At 41.9% G+C, this 17,796-nt stretch overlaps 1 protein-coding gene across 1 annotated transcript in view; it reads left to right on the top strand.

Annotated features, from left to right (window-relative positions):
- Positions 1-17,796, top strand: part of KATNAL2 (katanin catalytic subunit A1 like 2) — a 32,866-nt gene that overhangs the window by 11,946 nt on the left and 3,124 nt on the right. Inside the window, 6 exon segments of the mRNA XM_087763656.1 lie at positions 176-274; positions 813-876; positions 2,160-2,278; positions 4,573-4,664; positions 6,551-6,677; positions 17,682-17,784. Of these exon segments, the coding sequence (XP_087619782.1) occupies positions 176-274; positions 813-876; positions 2,160-2,278; positions 4,573-4,664; positions 6,551-6,677; positions 17,682-17,784 (604 nt within the window).

Here is a 17,796-nt window from a genome sequence, read left to right on the forward strand (position 1 = left end):
CTGTAGAAATGATTGCTGTGTAAGCTTTACTCTTGGGAGGTCCCTAGTATGTAGCATTAAATAATACAGTTTGTAGCACTCTTACTTTATAACTGAGTCGATTCTTTTACTTTGCCAGAGGTCGTTATCCTAGTGCAGAAATAGTTTTACTAACAGGATGTGATGTATGTTGCAGGACATTTATCTCCATAATCCAAACGTGAAGTGGGATGGTATTATTGGACTGGATGCAGCTAAAAGGCTAGTCAAGGAAGCAGTTGTTTATCCCATAAGGGTAAGGCGCTAAATAGTTTTGAGAAAACCAGTGTTGGGCTCGTTAGCATTTTCCTTGTCATTACAGTGGTGTTTTAGAGTTCTCACTATTTCTGTGCTTTTGTAGGCAGTTCATGTTAGAACTATTCCTATTCCTGTTTCATCTGACAATGGCATACGTATTCTTCTGTAGGAAAATGGCCTTTCAATATTAAAATTATAAGTGTTGGGTCCTATTCTTTGGCACCTTTTGCAATGTAAGAGGTGCTGGATTTGGCCTATATTAATTCAATGGAAAATGACTTATAGAAGAGAATATCAAACCAATTGCATTTGAAGAATTCACTTAAAACAGATTTCAAATGATAAATACAGTATTTTTCTCAGTACTCAGATCATATATATTATATTGTTTTGGAGGGGTTTTATCCCCCTCTCTTCAGATTTCTTAGGTTTCCTGAATGCGTTAGGAGTAGTGGGGATAGGGGTTAGAATCACTTGCATTTTGTTATAGATGATGATACATTTTTAATCCCTGAATTACTTTTCCATTTCCATAGTACCCCCAACTGTTTACAGGCGTTCTGTCTCCTTGGAAAGGATTATTGCTGTATGGACCACCAGGTATGAAGAGCTTTATACCATCTCCATTTGTTTATCACTACTTCTGTTTTTGTCCCACAGGTGAATCATTGCTGCTAATTAGATCAAATGTGTTAATAAAGAACATGTTCTGTAATGAGAAATAAAAGGGGACAATAGTGGATGATTACGTCTGTCTCTCACACTCAAACCTGTCCATTTGCTTTTCTCACAACCCTTGACTATTTCTACACCTGAATCTTCAAAAAAACAGTACTTATACTAACCATTCAGAGGAGTGGTTATATCTCTGGTTTTACTCAGTTTGGGCCATATAAATCAAGTTTGGATTGACCTGATCTTAACAAAATGTGAATAAATCTGGCATGGACTCACCTTCTTAAGGAAAATTTCCTTTCTTCTGCATTTGGGCATTCTGTTTTGGAAATGGGGTGGAAGCACTGCCTTCTGCTGTGCTAGCTGGGTGTTTTCCATGTCAGCACAGCCTCACTGCTCCCTCTGCTCCACCTTGACACACGCACTACCATCATGAGTGTGGCTGGGAGGGGACAGAGGGCACAAGTACCACCTGAGTCAGGCTGCAAAGGCTGTCGCTGCAGTGAACTCCGTTTGTTTCTGTGAATGTTCAGATGTACTTTCCACAGAAGGCATCTTGACCTGTAGTCGCCTGTAGCATGTAGTACTTCAGAATTTGGGGAATGCATTTGCAGTGCTATATTACCTGAGTTTCTCCAGACAGTCTTGGAAGGGCCACAAAATGATCAGAGGGCTGGAACACCTCTGCTATGAGGACAGGCTGAGAGTTGGGGTTGTTCAGCCTGGAGAAGAGAAGGCTCCAAGGAGACCTTATTGCGGCCTTTCAGTACTTAAAGGGGGCTTAGAAGAAAGATGGGGACAGACTTTTTAGCAAGGCCTGCAGCAATAGGACAAGGGGTGATGGTTTTAAACTGAAAGAGGGTGGATTCAGGCTAGATGTGAGTAAGACACTCTTTACAATGAGGGTGGTGAAGCAGTGGCACAGGTTGCCCAGAGAGGTGGGAGATGCCCCATCCCTGGAAACATTCAAGGTCAGGTTGGACGGGGCTCTGAGCAACCTGATCTGGTTGAAGATGTCCCTGCCCATGGCAGGGGGGTTGGACTAGATTGGCCTTTGAAGGTCCCTTCCCACCCAAACCATTCTATGATTCTATGACTTTTTCTATTTTAGTGTTTTTATCTGAGTGATAGTAGGATGAGGGGAATTATTCAAACATTCGCATTGTATTTCTTCAGAGAGTGAATTTCTTCAACACTGTTGTTTGTAAGTACTGGAAAAACTTTGCTTGCTAAGGCTGTTGCCACAGAATGCAATATAACCTTTTTCAACATATCAGCATCCACCATTGTCAGCAAATGGAGGGGTGATTCAGAAAAACTTGTCCGGGTAAGAATTATTATCTTATTTGTTATACTTTAACAAACATCAGGTTCCCACTTAAAGAACTGGAGTTTAACACAGAACTGGAAAGTGAATATTCCTCTGATACTCATAATCTTTCCTGTCTTGGACAAAACATGTGACTCTGTTTGTATCTAGTTCTTAAAATGGGAATAACGTCACTTCTGCAGAAGCCTCTCAATGGATTCTTGCTGTGGAATTTTAGTTCTGTAATGTAAGATGAAGCAGATGTCCTGAAGGTAGCAAAGATTTTTGACTTGCTGAATAAGAGACAGGCAAACAGAGTTCCTAACTAAAATACTGTTTGCTTAGTGACCCCTTCAAAGCGCTTCACATCCTTTCTGCAAGGCTCGGCTCCTAGACTCCCTACAAAATGTTATTTAGATTCCCAAATTCCCTACTATTCGTAGTCTCCAGTGCACAGAATTGGCAAAGAATTCCCTTGTCACAGAGCTCTTACAGTCAAACACAGATGTAACGTTGTTTTAAGGAAGGTAGTTTGATGGTGAATGGGTAAATGTATTTTTGCATATAGACTAGGAAGTAGCATGCACGGCTCAACTGTCTTACAAAAAAATTCAGGCATTCAGGTGTAGCATACTTGCCCTAAGATGCCCATCCTCATCTCTCCGTAATGCCTGCCATTTCAGTGTAAGAGATCCACGAGCTCTTAGCCTTCTTTTACACTCATCTCTTAGGCTACACTTCGGATAGATACAGAGCTCTTGAAAATGAGTAATTGTGTCAGACTGCGCTCAGCAAATGTCATTACAAGCATTGTTAATCTCTATTGAAATTTAGGCGATGTCTGCAAAATAATTATTCTTCATGTCTCCTTTGTCCTTTAAAATGGCACATATTTCTTCTGACATTCGCCTCCTATGTTATTGATCCTCTTGACATCTGCTGAGTAGCTTCCTAGAAGTTTCCCTTCTGGCAGGAGTAGGGATGGGACAGTCTGTTTTTTGACACCACTATCCAGAAGCGTTTTTGTGAACATGCTGCAGCATTTGCAATGGTGTTCAATTTGTGGCATTTCACCCTTAGCTGAGTTTTTGGCAGAATCCAGAAATGAAATAAGATTGTGGATTGGGACAGCTCTAAGAAATGTATTGTGTGAATTTATATCCTAAAATCACATGAGGCTGGTTTTCTGAAGTTGTGTGAAGTATATGTGGGTTTTGTGCTCATTTGGAGGAATGTCCATTCATCCATTTCTCAGCTGTGTTGGTGTGATTTTATATTTTAGATTTGTAGTAAAATTGTAGACTGCAAACTGTCAGCACCTTTTGCATGACAGCAGTGATAGTGGATGTATAAACAGAATTGATATCATAGCATCCAGTTTTTGTTTCAACCATCTTGGAAAAGCCACTTATATGGCAAGACTATTATATAATCCAGTATTCTACTTAATTGCAAACTTTTGCTTCCTTAAACAGTGCTAATTACAATGCTAGTCATGGATGACTTGTGACTCTGGGCAAGTAATTTAAACCCTGTGCTTCATATCCAAAGAAAATAATATGTATCTTTCTAAATTTGTTTTTTAAAGTGTTCAGATTACAAAGGGCTCAATTAATATATATTGTTAGTGATATTTATTTAAAAACTAAAAGAACACTTCACTGAAGAAGAACTGACAATATGTTTTTACTGCTAATATAAGCCTCTTCATGTTTACATACAAACTAGATGAAACTTCTTTCTCAAAAGGGCAGACCCAGATTTTGTGTGTCAGCTTAATATTCCACTTTTAATCTTGATTGTTCAAGCAGTTTATGTTTGTTTTCACCAGGAAAAACAAAATAACTGCTTGATTCTTTTAAAGAGAATCAGTCCATTTCCTTTCATTATGGTTCAGCTGATCTTTAATTTTTCTTTCTCAAATCCTTATTAAAAAAACTACAAATGGAGCAATGACAAAAGATGGATGTTTTATCTCTGATAACAATTTAGGAGTTCCCAAAATCCTCTGATGGATCATTTTCTTCTATCCCATTATTCGCAGGGTACTCTGATAGGATTTAGCCAGAAAGATTTACATATAAAGACAGGATTACAGGCCTGTGTTCTTTATATCTCCTTTACAAACCTTTCAGAATTTGAGAGGATTCAGGGACCCTCAGCCTACCCAGAGCTTTTTCCCAGCAGATATCCCTTTTTGTCCTAGAAATTTGGAATCTGGCTACTGTTATTTATCTTCTGTGCCAGTGGCCCTTAATGCCTTTTTGTGTTAGTTTATCTTTTCTTTCACATTTATTCTTCTCTCTAAACAGGTGTTATTTGAGCTTGCCCGGTACCACGCATCTTCCATAATTTTCTTGGATGAACTGGAGTCAGTTATGAGTCAAAGAGGCACTGCTTCTGGGTAACTGATGAGAGCACTTCCTATGGCTTTAGGAGAATATTTGTCCCCCTTTTACTGCATCTTTTCAATAGTGTGTGTGTGTTCAGGTGCTGACCAATGTTTAATCATAGAGTGTACCTGTTAGAAACAAATCTTAGCTAAACTAAGGCCTGAGGCTACTCTATAAACTTCAACAGGAGCATGATTGGGCCCCTGGAAGCCCTGTCTTTTAGATTTTGTTGACATTATAATTACTTCTAGTGATAATGGTAATTTTCTTGACTTTTTATGAAGCAGTTTTTCTTTTGTTCTGTTGTCAACTTTAGGAGCTTAGCAGTGTGCTATTGTCAGAATACCTATCAGCTATGAAAGTACTGCTTCATGGAAGCGTTGCATACGCTGTGGGGATTTAAAAAGTGAGATGTAGTGCTTGTTTTATTCACAGTAGATGAGATCAGTAGAGAAGCAAGCGTGAAAGACAGGTTGTGTGAAGATTAGCAAGGGACTATGGGTCCAGCAAGACTGTGAGAAGGAGGGAGGTGCAAGAGTGTATAACTAGTGGTGCTGTGCTTTAAAATAAGGGATTTGAAGTGGAAATAAAGGCAGTAGGGGGAAACAACAAATGACTTGTTATAGGCGAGTAAGAAGCAGCTGATTTTGTGACACTTTAGACAGGCTTAGGCATAAGGGTAAGACGGAGCGTACACAGTGGAAGGGTGTTTTCATTAATGGGACAAATTTTGGTGGCATTGTCAGGACTTCCAGATGCAGGAATGGGAGGATGTTATTATTGTTATCCATGGTGTAGACAGCTTATAGTTGAAAACAGATTGAAAAGGTTAGGGATGGGGAAGAAGCAGGAGAAATATAAAAATATTATTATAACCATTAGGAGCCTATTACAGTGGATTTTATGTACTGTAAATTATATGCTCACAAAGATTTATAAATAGAATATGCCATATTGTGAAGATACAACTTGTAATAATTGTCAGTTAATAGCTATAAATTATGGGCCAAATTTTGCCTTTGTTTATGCTTTTAAAAGCTCTCAAAACATCGCAGGATTATATATTTTAATAAGAATTTTTGTCTAAGATTATGTAGTTATTTTACATATCCTTATTAAATATTGACTTGGCACCGATGCGTGGATGCCTTTGCAGAAATAAGCCATTAAACCTGAATTGTAGCTCTTACCGTTTAAAGCCCTGATGTTTTCTTTGGGTTTGATCCAGGAGTTTCCAAGAACTCCACATCTGGGACCAAGAGTTCAAATTGGTTTCCTGCAAAATTGGTTACCTGGATCAGGGCCAGAATTCTTAGCACTTTGCTTAAGTTCTCCTTCTCTTTTTGAGGAAAGATCCTTTCTGTGTGGTCTCTGCCCCATTTTTAAATTCATTTCATTAGGGCATATTTTTCTGTTTGCTTTTGATAGAACATTTTGCAAAATATTGAATTCAGTAGTAGGTGTATCTTCTTGTGGCCACTTAACATTCATTCACAGAAAAATGCCAGCAGTTGCCCTGAATAGGTAGGTGTGTTAGTTATTTAATGGCAACTATCATATTATAAAAATTCTCTTATATAGATCAATCAATCAAAGCCTTAGCTGTTTTCCAGTAAACGTCAACGTTGCGTGGAGATTAATATGAAGAAAAAAATAAATATTTTCTTTGGATTCAGTAATAGCGAATTCTCCTGACTTTAATGCACTGAGAAGAGTCCATTTAAGTAATCATTAGAAAGCTTGATTTTAATGCTTAGACGTTAGCTAATGGAGCTTAATCATGCTTTGAACTGGGGCAAAACTGTGACAAGGGCTCAGTTGCTGTGAATGACACTGTATAAATAAAGATGATTACTTTAATGCACTGAGCAAATAATATTTCTCTGAATCTTGGTAGTGGTGAACATGAAGGAAGTCGGCGGATGAAAACAGAATTACTGGTGCAGATGGATGGCTTGGCCCGATCTGATGATCTTGTATTTGTTTTAGCAGCTTCCAATCTGCCATGGTAAGAGATCCAGAGAGTACATTTTGAATACATTTGCATGAGCTTCTAAGTACAGATGAAGATTTTATTTAGACTTTTGCAGAAAAAGCCTCGATATTGGGTTAAAGCATTTAAAGATTAATTTTGAGCTTTTACTTTTAAACTCTACAATTCTTGCTATTTGTGCCACATGACAATAATCCATAATAAAGTCAACATATGCTGGTGCTACCAGCTGCTAATATTTAAAATGAAGTATTTGACTTTATAGGAAAGTTATTTACTATGTTTAAGCTAAGAAGCGTTTCAGCCTGGAACTATAAGGTGCTTAGAAGGATACTCCGTAAATAGGAATGTTGGATTTTATTGGTATCAAATGTGAATTTTAAAAGTTGAGGGACAAAATTCTTCAGTTTCTTTAACATAATTTAGAATAGAAGAATAAATGGTTTAAGATTGAAACTAGGGCGTTTCATCATGTTGGTTCTCAAAATGGGCAGGACATGTATTGAGAACAAGACAGACAGGAGAGGATGAGGTAGGGAGGTAACATCTGTAGTGTAACAGCTCGGGGGAGTCCAACAGGCAGCAGAAAACGGCCAGCTCATGTGCTCTCCTTGAATAGCGTCTCCCATGGCCGCTGTCAGAGCCAGCATGGTGATCTGGCTGGATCGTTCATATGAACCACGGTAGGATATCTTTTTCTTTCATACAAAACATTATCAAATGGTTGCAAATGGTACATGGGGAAAACAATGGCTGTTGGTTAAGCACAGCTATTTTTAACAGTCTGATTTGTGGCTCACTAATCATTTCCCAGAGTAGGAGCCAACACCTGTACAGGGAATTGAAGCACATTGATGATGGGCTTGTTTTTGAAGTTAGTCTTCATAGGTCTGGAACTAGTCTGTGGATTTCTGCCTTCCCTAAGATTCCCCCTGTCCCTGGGCTACCGATCCATGAAATCTTCAGTGGAAGAACATCTTTTCTGACAGAGAAATCTGGGCATTGGAAGCAGAGAGGGGAACCTCAGCAAAGTAAACTGTGGAAACTATCTGTTTGGTGAGGGACAGTCTTGGAGGCAGATGTCTGAAAAAAAGATGAGTTAGGCGTAAGAAGGGGTTTTTTCCATGCTTCCTCTTCTGCCTGAAGTGTACATGAAGCAGAGAAATACAAGGCATCTGCTTGGGGCAGACTGAATGGCTAATGTTTTACAGTTTGCTGATCATCATAGCGCTGAGGTCTTTGTAGAGAACTGCTAGTGCAAAACAACGAGATGTCTCAAACAGCCTGGGTGCTAAAACCACAATGCAGAGCGACGGTCGCTAGGACCCAGGACCGGACAGTACCTGGAGTGAGGGTGAGGGAGGGAGCCCTGTGGAGATAGGGCGGCCTTGCCTCGGCCCCATCCCCCGCGGTCTGTGAAGCATCTTATTCTCCCCCACACCTACTGCCTGGGGGACAGTCCTGGTATCACTCCTCCTGGTCTGACTGGTCGCTGATGTAATTTTCCAATTAGCAAAACTACTAACCACTTGTGCCTTGGGAAAGGAATTTGGGAGGGAGCTAAAAGATAACAAACTGTGGAAAACTAACGGCTCTAACCTTGAAGAAGAGCTAACAAGCCGACAAAAGTGAACATCTTGGCACCAAAGACTGGACGGTGGCCGGAGAAGATAAAACTGCAGAAAGGAGGTGAAAGGTAAATGCGGCGAGGGGAGATCACGACCACCGACTCAAGTCAGGACCGAAAAGACTTGCCCCCCCCACACCTGAAAGGAGCATGCGTGCTAATTTACATAGCAAGCGAGGCTAATTTAAATACAGTAAACCAATAGTGTATGCAATGTTAATCGCTAACCAATAAGTGTAAATTTAGGCAGGTTTATACTAATCATGTAGCCTGATAAACGTGCTGTAGTTTGTGTGCTTGTGTGTGTGCCGGTACTCATGTTCGTGTTCGTGCTCATGTTCGTGCGTGTGTGATTTGTGGAATTATTATCACCGAGCACCCTGCGCAGAATCAACATCTCTATAAGAACCTTCACTTCTCCTCACTCTTCTCCTTCTTTCCTCACCGAATACCCTTGTTGGCAGGACCAACGCTGGATCCAGGACTGGTGATTCTCTTTTCCTTCTCTCTCTCTCTTTCACTTTTCCTAAGGTGATTAAGTTGTTAAAGTTGTGAAATTGTAGTCAAGTACTGCATGGCCGACCTTGACTTTCCATAAAGCCGCATAGCTGGGGTGGATATAACTGTGAGAGGGTTGGCGGGTATCGAATATTTGCACTCAATATTTGTCTCTATAGAAGCTTTCTATTAAAGCTGGTGTTTGTGTACGGACCTTGAGTGTTGGCCCACCTTAATCCACACCGAGAGGATTTGCGAATCTTTGTCACTCCTCCCCCCCTCCTCCCCAGGTGGGACTTGACAGTCTTTCTTGATATCTGTGTCCCTAAAGGCATGCAGACCTAAGTGGGCCTATTCACCTCTCGCATGTAGAGGTGGTCAAGATAGGAGTCTGAAAAGGAGAAGACAGCAGTCCTGTTTCCAGGAAACTTCAAGCCATGGTCTGGGAAATGTTTGGTGGAGCCCAGTGGCAGGTGTTCCCAGCAATGGCCTTGCGTGAGCAGCAGCTCAGCAGCATTTCAAGTGGTGATACTTGAAATTTGACTGAAAGGCATGTTTTTCATTGATGTGACACTCACCCAGCTCTGCAGTGTGACAGCTGCAGAGCAGGGCATCCAACACTGGCCAGGAACAATTGAGGGCTCTGCACCCACAAAACCAGAGGCTTCGTTCCTGGATTGTTTTTCATGATTAGTGATTTTTGGCTGATTCTCATGAGGTTGCCATAGGGAGACGTATTGGAAAAGCCTCTCTGTGTGACTGGAGGGCTTTGGGCTGTGATCAGCAGGCTGTTGCTGGCCCTACGGAGTGTCTGAGTCTGAATGACACTGTGTGTGTATCCACAGCTGCTTGCTTTTGAGTACTTATAAAAAAGCATCAGCTCCCAGTACATATTTTATTTTGTATAATGTACAAATGCACTTCTCGGTCATGACACACCACCTAATGTTCTCTCACAAAGTTCGTGGTAATGCTTTATTCCTTTCCTCAGCTGATCCCCTTTTTGGCAGGCCTGGCTGAAAGGCCAAGGGAACAGGCAAAGAGAATTAAAAACAGAAGTTATGTTGGTGCCTCAGAATTGAGACTCAAAGGCAATATTTTCAATCAATCAGTCCCATGTGGCCTGTAAGCCTAGCCCATTTCAAAACATGTTGGTGCTGAGAAGCTTGAGTCCTTCAGAGACGCAGAAGGATGTGGGTCCCCAAGTCTCCATGGCTCTGTGAACGGCTCTGCCATACAGTATTTCCTGCATGATGAACAAAGGGGTGTTTTACCCCAGTCCGTCATCTTTCATGAACTTGTGGGTAGTGTTCACATCACATAATTTTGGCACCTAAGGTAGAAGGGAAGTTTCCCCTGCTGAGACAGTCAACAGCAAAACAACAGATGCAGCAATTCAGAGCAATTGAGACACCCACAGGGGTCAGTGCTGTTTAACATCTTCATCAACTTGGACTTGGACAATGGGACAGAGTGCACCCTCAGCAAGTCGGCAGATGATACGAAACTGGGAGGAGTAGTTGACAGACCAGAGGGTTGTGCTGCCACTCAGAGGGACCTCGACAGGCTGGAGGAACGAGCCCACAGGAATCTCATCAAAGCTCAAGTGCAGGTGATCAAACACTGGCACAGGTTGCTCCGGGAGGCTGTGGAGTCTCTCTCTTGTGTGAGATGCTCAAAACCTGACTGAATGCGGCCCTGAGCAACCTGCTCTGGCTGACCCTAGTTGGACTAAATGATCTCCAAGAGATGCTTTCCAACCTCAGCCATTCTATGATGCTGTAAATCAAAGCAGGGGCCTAATCTAGGTACCATGAGAGTAATTCAAAATATTTCTCTCTTCTGAATGTAAGAAAGCCTAAGGGGAGTGGTCTTCTAAGTTAGGCATAGAGGCACAGTTACTGCATAAAAACAGGCAGTGTGTCACCCTTCAGTATCCCTTGTTAAAATTAGAGAAATTAAAACAAATACCTAAGAAGTCACTTGAGAATTACTCAGTTCTTCTCTGATGTAAAGGCTGGAGTTTCTGTCCATCATGGGAAGAGATCCAGTCCACCTCCTTCTACAAGCCTGTCTTTCCCTCTACATTTCCTTTCCTAATGCAAAGCCTTATGTTTCCCATACAATCAAGGAAGGATGCTTCTGAGAACCACCAGGCAGACATCTTACCTGCTGAAATTCAAGTGCCAAAGTGGCAACATACTCGGAGGCTTTCATCTGCCTCTCTCCATGGCCTGCCCAGGGCTCTCAGGCTCTTTAACTAGGAGAATGGCTGTGTGGGTACCTAAAATTTATGTAGAAATTAGATGTACAAGTTAGGCTGGTTCATACCCTGGCCCAACAGTGTGAGTACAAAGCCATCGCTAGCTTTTATAGCCATAATAGCAGAGTCTGTGTGTTGGTTTGGGGGATTTATGCCTTGGACAAACTCATGAATTTAAATCAGTACAAAATCCACCCCATTTTGTGTTACAATATCTACATGAAAGGAACTGAACAGAATTTTATTTAAATATGTTCCAGTTATGTAAGAAAATGCTGAAAAATAAATATCTACTGTGTGTGTGAACAGTTAAGTTTGAAAGAGAATTAATACATTAATAATCCATTTGTCTCTTTATGGTTCGTTAGTAATACACTATAAATGTTTATGTTATTGTAGTATCGTTACCCTTTTAGAAAGAGAAACTCTGAGCAGTGCATTGCACCTTTCCATGGTGTCTTAAATTATCCTGTGGGTAGCTAAGCTTCACATGTAAAGCTGCAGCATGGCAATATTAAAACGGATCAGATGTCTTTAGAGGATCCATGTCTTTCTACTCTTGCACACTGGTTTGAAAGGAAAAATTGGGTATTTGAAACCCACTGAGGAAGAGTTCAGAGATAGATAGCAACTGGTCTGAAAGTCACCGTGTGGCTGGTGCTGGATCTAGGGATCTTGGAGATGTGTTACTGTAAGCGTGAGGCTGTCCCCTCTCTGCTTCTGCGGAAAGAGATTCCTGCGTGTGTCTTGTTACCATGTGTCTGTCTTATGCAACTGATAAACTCTTTCTGGAAACTCATGAAAAAATTACACAATACAGTTTTGAGTGTTTTACACATTTGATTTTGGATCATTTTGCAATTCTGAAGTGCTAATTTCTGCAAAATTGCTTCTTTGAAACATCAAAAATGACACAGCTTTTTTTAAGGTAGATCCAAAATGACAAGATTTCTATTTTGGGGGAACTGCTCCCACAGAAAGCTGTCAATCTATGTTGGTACAAGGGTGGTAGCTGAGCCGTTGTGAGAAGCCAGCTCTCGCTTTTGAAAGTTTTATACCTGAGAGCTTAGAATTTCCTTTTGGGCTTTCTCAACGTTGCATCTGGGCAGGTTGGATTTTGTCCTCTCTTAAGAAAATCCAACCTTTGAGTGCAATGACTAGGTTGTCTGGCAGAAATGTGCCTGCCGCAGAGAATATGCTTTAATATGTGGCTGAGTGTATGCTTAGAAAGGTGTTTTAGGGGGGTGGAAAGCTAGTGAAAGCCATGAGCATCTTACAACATCATTGAGGCTCACAGCCTTGAGGAATTTGGGAGTATCTAGTTCCAGAGAGGTCAGCGGGACTTGAACCCCCTTTAAGATCTCAACTATATGTTTACAGATTATTTTTATGTGTATGAGGCAAAATTCAGTCCTACTGTAAGACCCCAGACTTCAGCCGCACAGGAATATTTCATAGCAAAGTTTCAAAATACCTAGTACCACAGTCTGAGGTTGTGGCTTCACAGCACAGCCCTGTGTCCTTGCAAACATTTGGTATTAAGCTGGATTTCAAGAGATTTGTTTAACTTGGGCATTTATTGATCGTGAAAAAAATTAGTACCAAGCTGCTTTCAGAGGAATGAAAAGAAGCCTAAACAAAGCTCTTTACGTTGTCCTAAGCTGCACTGCAACTATTGATCTTCCTCTTCAGCCAGTGCTTGCTGCCCAGCCTCGCTTCCTGCTACTATCAGCAAGGCACTTTCTATTGACAAATAACTTGTTGAAATGATTCAACGTAATTAAATAAAATAAAGGCTTCATTAGTGAAGAAATAAAGTGATCCTTAACCACTTAGTGAATGTTTCCTAACGTATTAATGCATTTAATTTGACTTCCATTGCAGTGCTACTTTCTTCTCCCTCCCCACCCTTGGGATGGGTGAATCATAGAATCATTTAGGTTGGAAAAGACCTTTAAGATCATCAAGTCCAACCGTTAACCTAACACTGCCAAGTCCACCACTAAACCATGTCCCTAAGCACCACATCTACCTGTCTTTTAAACACCTCCAGGGATGGGGACTCAACCACTTCCCTGGGCAGCCTGTTCCAATACCTGACCACCCTTTCAGAGAAGAAGTTTTTCCTAATATCCAATCTAAACCTCCCCTGGCGCAACTTGAGGCTGTTTCCTCTTGTCCTATCGCTTGTTACTTGGGAGAAGAGACCAACCCCCACCTCACTACAACCTCCTTTCAGGTAGTTGTAGAGAGCAATAAGGTCTCCCCTCAGCCTCCTCTTCTCCAGGCTAAACAACCCCAGTTCCCTCAGCTGCTCCTCATAAGACTTGTGCTCCAGACCCTTCACAGCTTCGTTGCTCTTCTTTGGATGTGGGCTGATAGACTCTTCCCTTCTGTCCGAGCTGAGTCCTGTCGGAGCTGTGAGCACATGGCCAAGATGAGTTCAAGAAGAGGTGGGTTGCAAAATCCAAATCAGATCTGGGATTACCCCATAGTGAGCCCTTTCCTTCACTCTCAGCAGTGCATGGTGTGTACGGTGGAGGAGGGTGAGGAAGGAGAGCGGAGGAGGATGGTGTGGGGAAGCCCTAAGAGGAGCAAGAGAAGACGTGGAGCGAGAACAAGCCCTCAGCTTGTGGGGGCTCTGCCCAGGCTGTCTGCACAGGAGGATGGGAGGTGGGAAGGATGAGAAGCTCGCTCATTCTTGATGCCTTTTCCTCCAGAGCGCTGCAGTGATGATCACACTAGGCAGGGATGAATTATGGACCAGTCAGCCCTTGTTGCTGTTTCTCGGTTCACCTCTGGAGTTGTTGAGTTCTCTTAATTTCTGCCTAAAATGCATTTGTTACCTTTCTTCCTTCTGGAAATGAAAATAGGTGTCTTGTTTATCTTCATGAAATCTGAGAGTGATAACATGGCGTGATGCCTTGTGATGTCAACCTGGAGGAGCTCTGAAAAATCACCCTCTTTTACAGGTCTTTGTGTACAGCCTTGTGTATCCTTTCATGAGCATTCTTAATACTTTCATTGGCTATTTCAGAGAATATTTTGCTTGGCTCAGTGCTTATTATTCTATTCTGGTTAATGTCATTTAACCTTGCATTTGATCACTAACAAAACAATTTAGCAAACAATTTAAACACTTAAGATAAAAAAAATATTGTGTCTTTATTTTCCTCTTTACCCAACAAGCAAGAGTCACTGTAACTTTTCTAGATAAATAGAGCAACTTCTGTATACCAGGGGACTTTATTTACCGAACATGGCTAGGGAGCTCATGAAACTGTGATCTTGGGGGACACTCCAGGAGTGCTCTGAAGCAGGAGGAGTGATGGAAAACATCATCATTTAGAGGATTTTTAGGGTATTTGCAGAGACTCTGGCTGTGGTTGTCCTTTTCCTGCGAGGGCAGTTTAGAGAACCTGCATGGGCGCCTCTAAAACCCTGAGAACTTTTGCTCTGTTTATGTGGAGGATGGTAATACAGGTAAATAACAGCCAAGGGGTTGGTCAGCCAGAGAGTAATTATTTCCAGCCAAGCAAAACAATTTTGAGGACAAGTTGAGCTGAAAAATACATTTGGAAGGAGAGCAAGGACTAACACGGTTCTGTGTCCGGTCTGGGTGGGACCCCGGTCTGGGTGGGACCCTGTGTGAGAGGTGTTGCGCTGAATGTTGGACATCTTAAACAGCCTAACATTAATAATAATATCACTATACCAACAGCCATTAATTAGCAAACTCTGGTATTTACTTCTGAGGCCTTGATTAGAAGTACTGGGATGGATCTGAGTGAATTCCTGTTGTCCTCTGAGTTCCTATTGATTTGGTTTTCTCATCTTTGCTTTCATTACCCTTGGCTCAGCACACCTGGAACAAGCTCTCCCAAACCAAGAGGTCCTTTCTGGGGAGAGAGGTGCTTCTGCTCCCGCTGAGCCAGGCGTGCTGAGGTCTGTGCAAAACCTCGACCGGCACCTGTATGGGGATTTGGGAGCCCATTTTTGGTTTTCTTTATCATGTGCCATGCCAGTAGAAAACATTTGCTATTAAAGGACAAGTCACCAAAGGTGACAGAAATAAGCTCTGTTGGTGTGCTACAGGTCTATCCTGAGCTGGCGGTCTGAGCTCCCTGTAAATTAAAGAGGAGTTTCATAGAAGAAGCATTATTTGAATGTTGACTTTGCTGGCAAAAGGATTTCACTCAGGGAGTTGGGAAAGGTAGAGGCAGGTTTATTTTAGTGTATCTATGGTCACAGATTGCAGGCGCAGTCCTCCAACAGCTGGCTCCTTCTGCTCAGCTGACAAGGGTGGAATGGTGCTTAGGGCTCCTGTTTTTCTGTCTGCACAAGACACGTTGAAGTGAGTTTCCCCTTGGTGAGAGTTTCTCGGCAGGTATGAGGACTGAATTCTATTTTAAACTGAAATAACAAGTCTGTGGCTGAATGGGGCCAGTAGAGAAAAATTGGTACAGCACTTGGAAGGATAATAGCTCAGAGCAGCTCCTGGAAGGCACTAGAAACTTATGAGTGAGTAAATATTTTGTAGCAGCTATTTCTTCTTGAAAATTGTATGGATGACTGGGGTACTTGTAGACCATTCCCATTACACAAGTGACAAGGTATGAACTGGAGTAGGAATTAGTATTCAGTTGTTCGGTTGCGTTACCGTTAGATGCAAACCACTAAAAAGCACTTGGGGAAAAAAATAGATTAAAATTAACTGTTTGGATGCGTGTCTGAGAGGAGCTGGCGTGCTGGGCATACCAGGACTCCTGACAATTGACAGATTCAGTGGCACTGGCAAAGACTATTTCTAGATGGTGATGAAATGCATTGAGAAAGGAACAGAAAGAAACATTCATTTTTATTTCAAGCTTCCTTTGTGCATCACAAGCAAGTAAAAATGAAGAGTAGTCCAAATCTTTTGTATTTTACCTTTTTCTTTTCTTTTTTTAGGCAAAACAGCTTTATCAGTGTTGATGTTGACAGCCTCATGGTTTTTGGCTCACTGAGACGTTTGTCCGACCTGTCCATCCTTCACATGATCCTTTTGCATAAGGATACTTTCCTTTGTGGCTGTGTTATTTATAATTTATATTGCAGGAGCAGTCTCAAATCGACGGCTTGTTCTGCCATAAATACGGCCCTCGCATCCAAGACCGTCAGTCTGTATTTGATACCTGGAAAGCATCCCTTACAAAGTAGCAATCAATTAGTCCTGACAGTGCCCCAGACAGACAATTTGTAGTGTCTCCTTAATAGCAAAGGGAGAAAGGGAGAGGTTATTGCTGGGATGAGTTTTCTCATGGTTGCTAGCTGGGGTTAAACCACGACAGTCCTTTTTGGCGCCCAACGTGGGGCTGTCGTGGTTTAACCTCAGCCGGCAACTAAGCACCACACAGCCGCTCGCTCACTCCCCCCCGGTGGGATGGGGGAGAGAATCAGAAGAGTAAAAGTGAGAAAACTCATGGGTTGAGATAAAGACAGTTTAATGGGTAAAGCAAAAGCCGCGCACACAAACAAAGCAAAGCAAGGAATTCATTCACTACTTCCCATGGGCAGGCAGGTGTTCAGCCATCCTCAGGAAAGCAGGGCTCCATCACACATAACGGTTACTTGGGAAGACAAACGCCATCACGCCCAATGTCCCCCCCTTCCTCCTTCTTCCCCCAGCTTATATACTGAGCATGACATCATATGGTATGGAACAGCCTTTGGGCCAGTCTGGGTCAGCTGTCCTGGCTGTGCCCCCTCCCAGCTTCTTGTGCACCTGGCAGAGCAGGGGAAGCTGAAAAGTCCTTGCCTAGTGTAAGCACTACTTAGCAAGAACCAAAACATCAGTGCGTTATCAACATTATTCTCATCCTAAATCCAAAACACAGCACTCTACCAGCTACTAAGAAGAAAATTAACTCTATCCCAGCTGAAACCAGGACAACAGCTCTGCTTGCAAAATGGTGTATTCTGATCCTCTCTGTTGGGCCAACTTTTCAGCCTTAAATACAGGGAGACTTCCAGCAACGGTATATTTTATCACTCTTCTCACCAGGCTATGAGCACTTCCAGTTCATTGGGGTAATGAACACTTAATTGTGTAGAGAAGGTTTGTCACAGCTCCACTGTTGTGGGAGAAAAGAGCATTTAGACAGGGAAGAGATTCACTACATACCCAGGCTTTCTTTATTTAGCCCTTTGTCACATCCTAAATTCTTTGAAAATATCTTACAGCTTACCCAGTTGGCCCTTTTTACATCTGTTCACAGACACAATACTGCTCAGTTTTTGTTTCATAAATGTTAATGAGGAAATATAGTTATTTTATTAACAGGGAAGTTGGGAACAGATACAGAAAGATGAGTTTTATTTGAGCTATGGAAAATTGCCTTTTAGAAAGTAAATGCCCAGTATTTTCCTTGCTCCTACAAGGTACTGTGAGCATTCAAAACAAGAACAAGCAACATAATGTTGAGGGGAGGGTACACATAAAAATATATGCGTGTGTGTATGTATTATTATACTACATATATTTCAGACAGGAATGGGCTTTACAAATATTTTATATAAATATATATAAATATATATGCTTGTAAATGCCATTCCTGTCCAATTTGTAAGCCTGTAAGCTGTGATGTATCATTCTGATCCCATCACAGGAAACAGATGGGTACTGCGGCTCAGACATCAAACTCGTGTGCAAGGAAGCAGCCATGAGACCCGTGAGGAAAATTTTCGATGCTCTTGAAAATCATCAGCCAGGTACCACAGCTC

Source organism: Nipponia nippon, unplaced genomic scaffold (genome assembly GCF_047370975.1).
Source record: "Nipponia nippon isolate SJK-2023a ecotype South Korea unplaced genomic scaffold, ASM4737097v1 scaffold_29, whole genome shotgun sequence".
Classification (NCBI taxonomy): Eukaryota; Metazoa; Chordata; class Aves; order Pelecaniformes; family Threskiornithidae; genus Nipponia; species Nipponia nippon.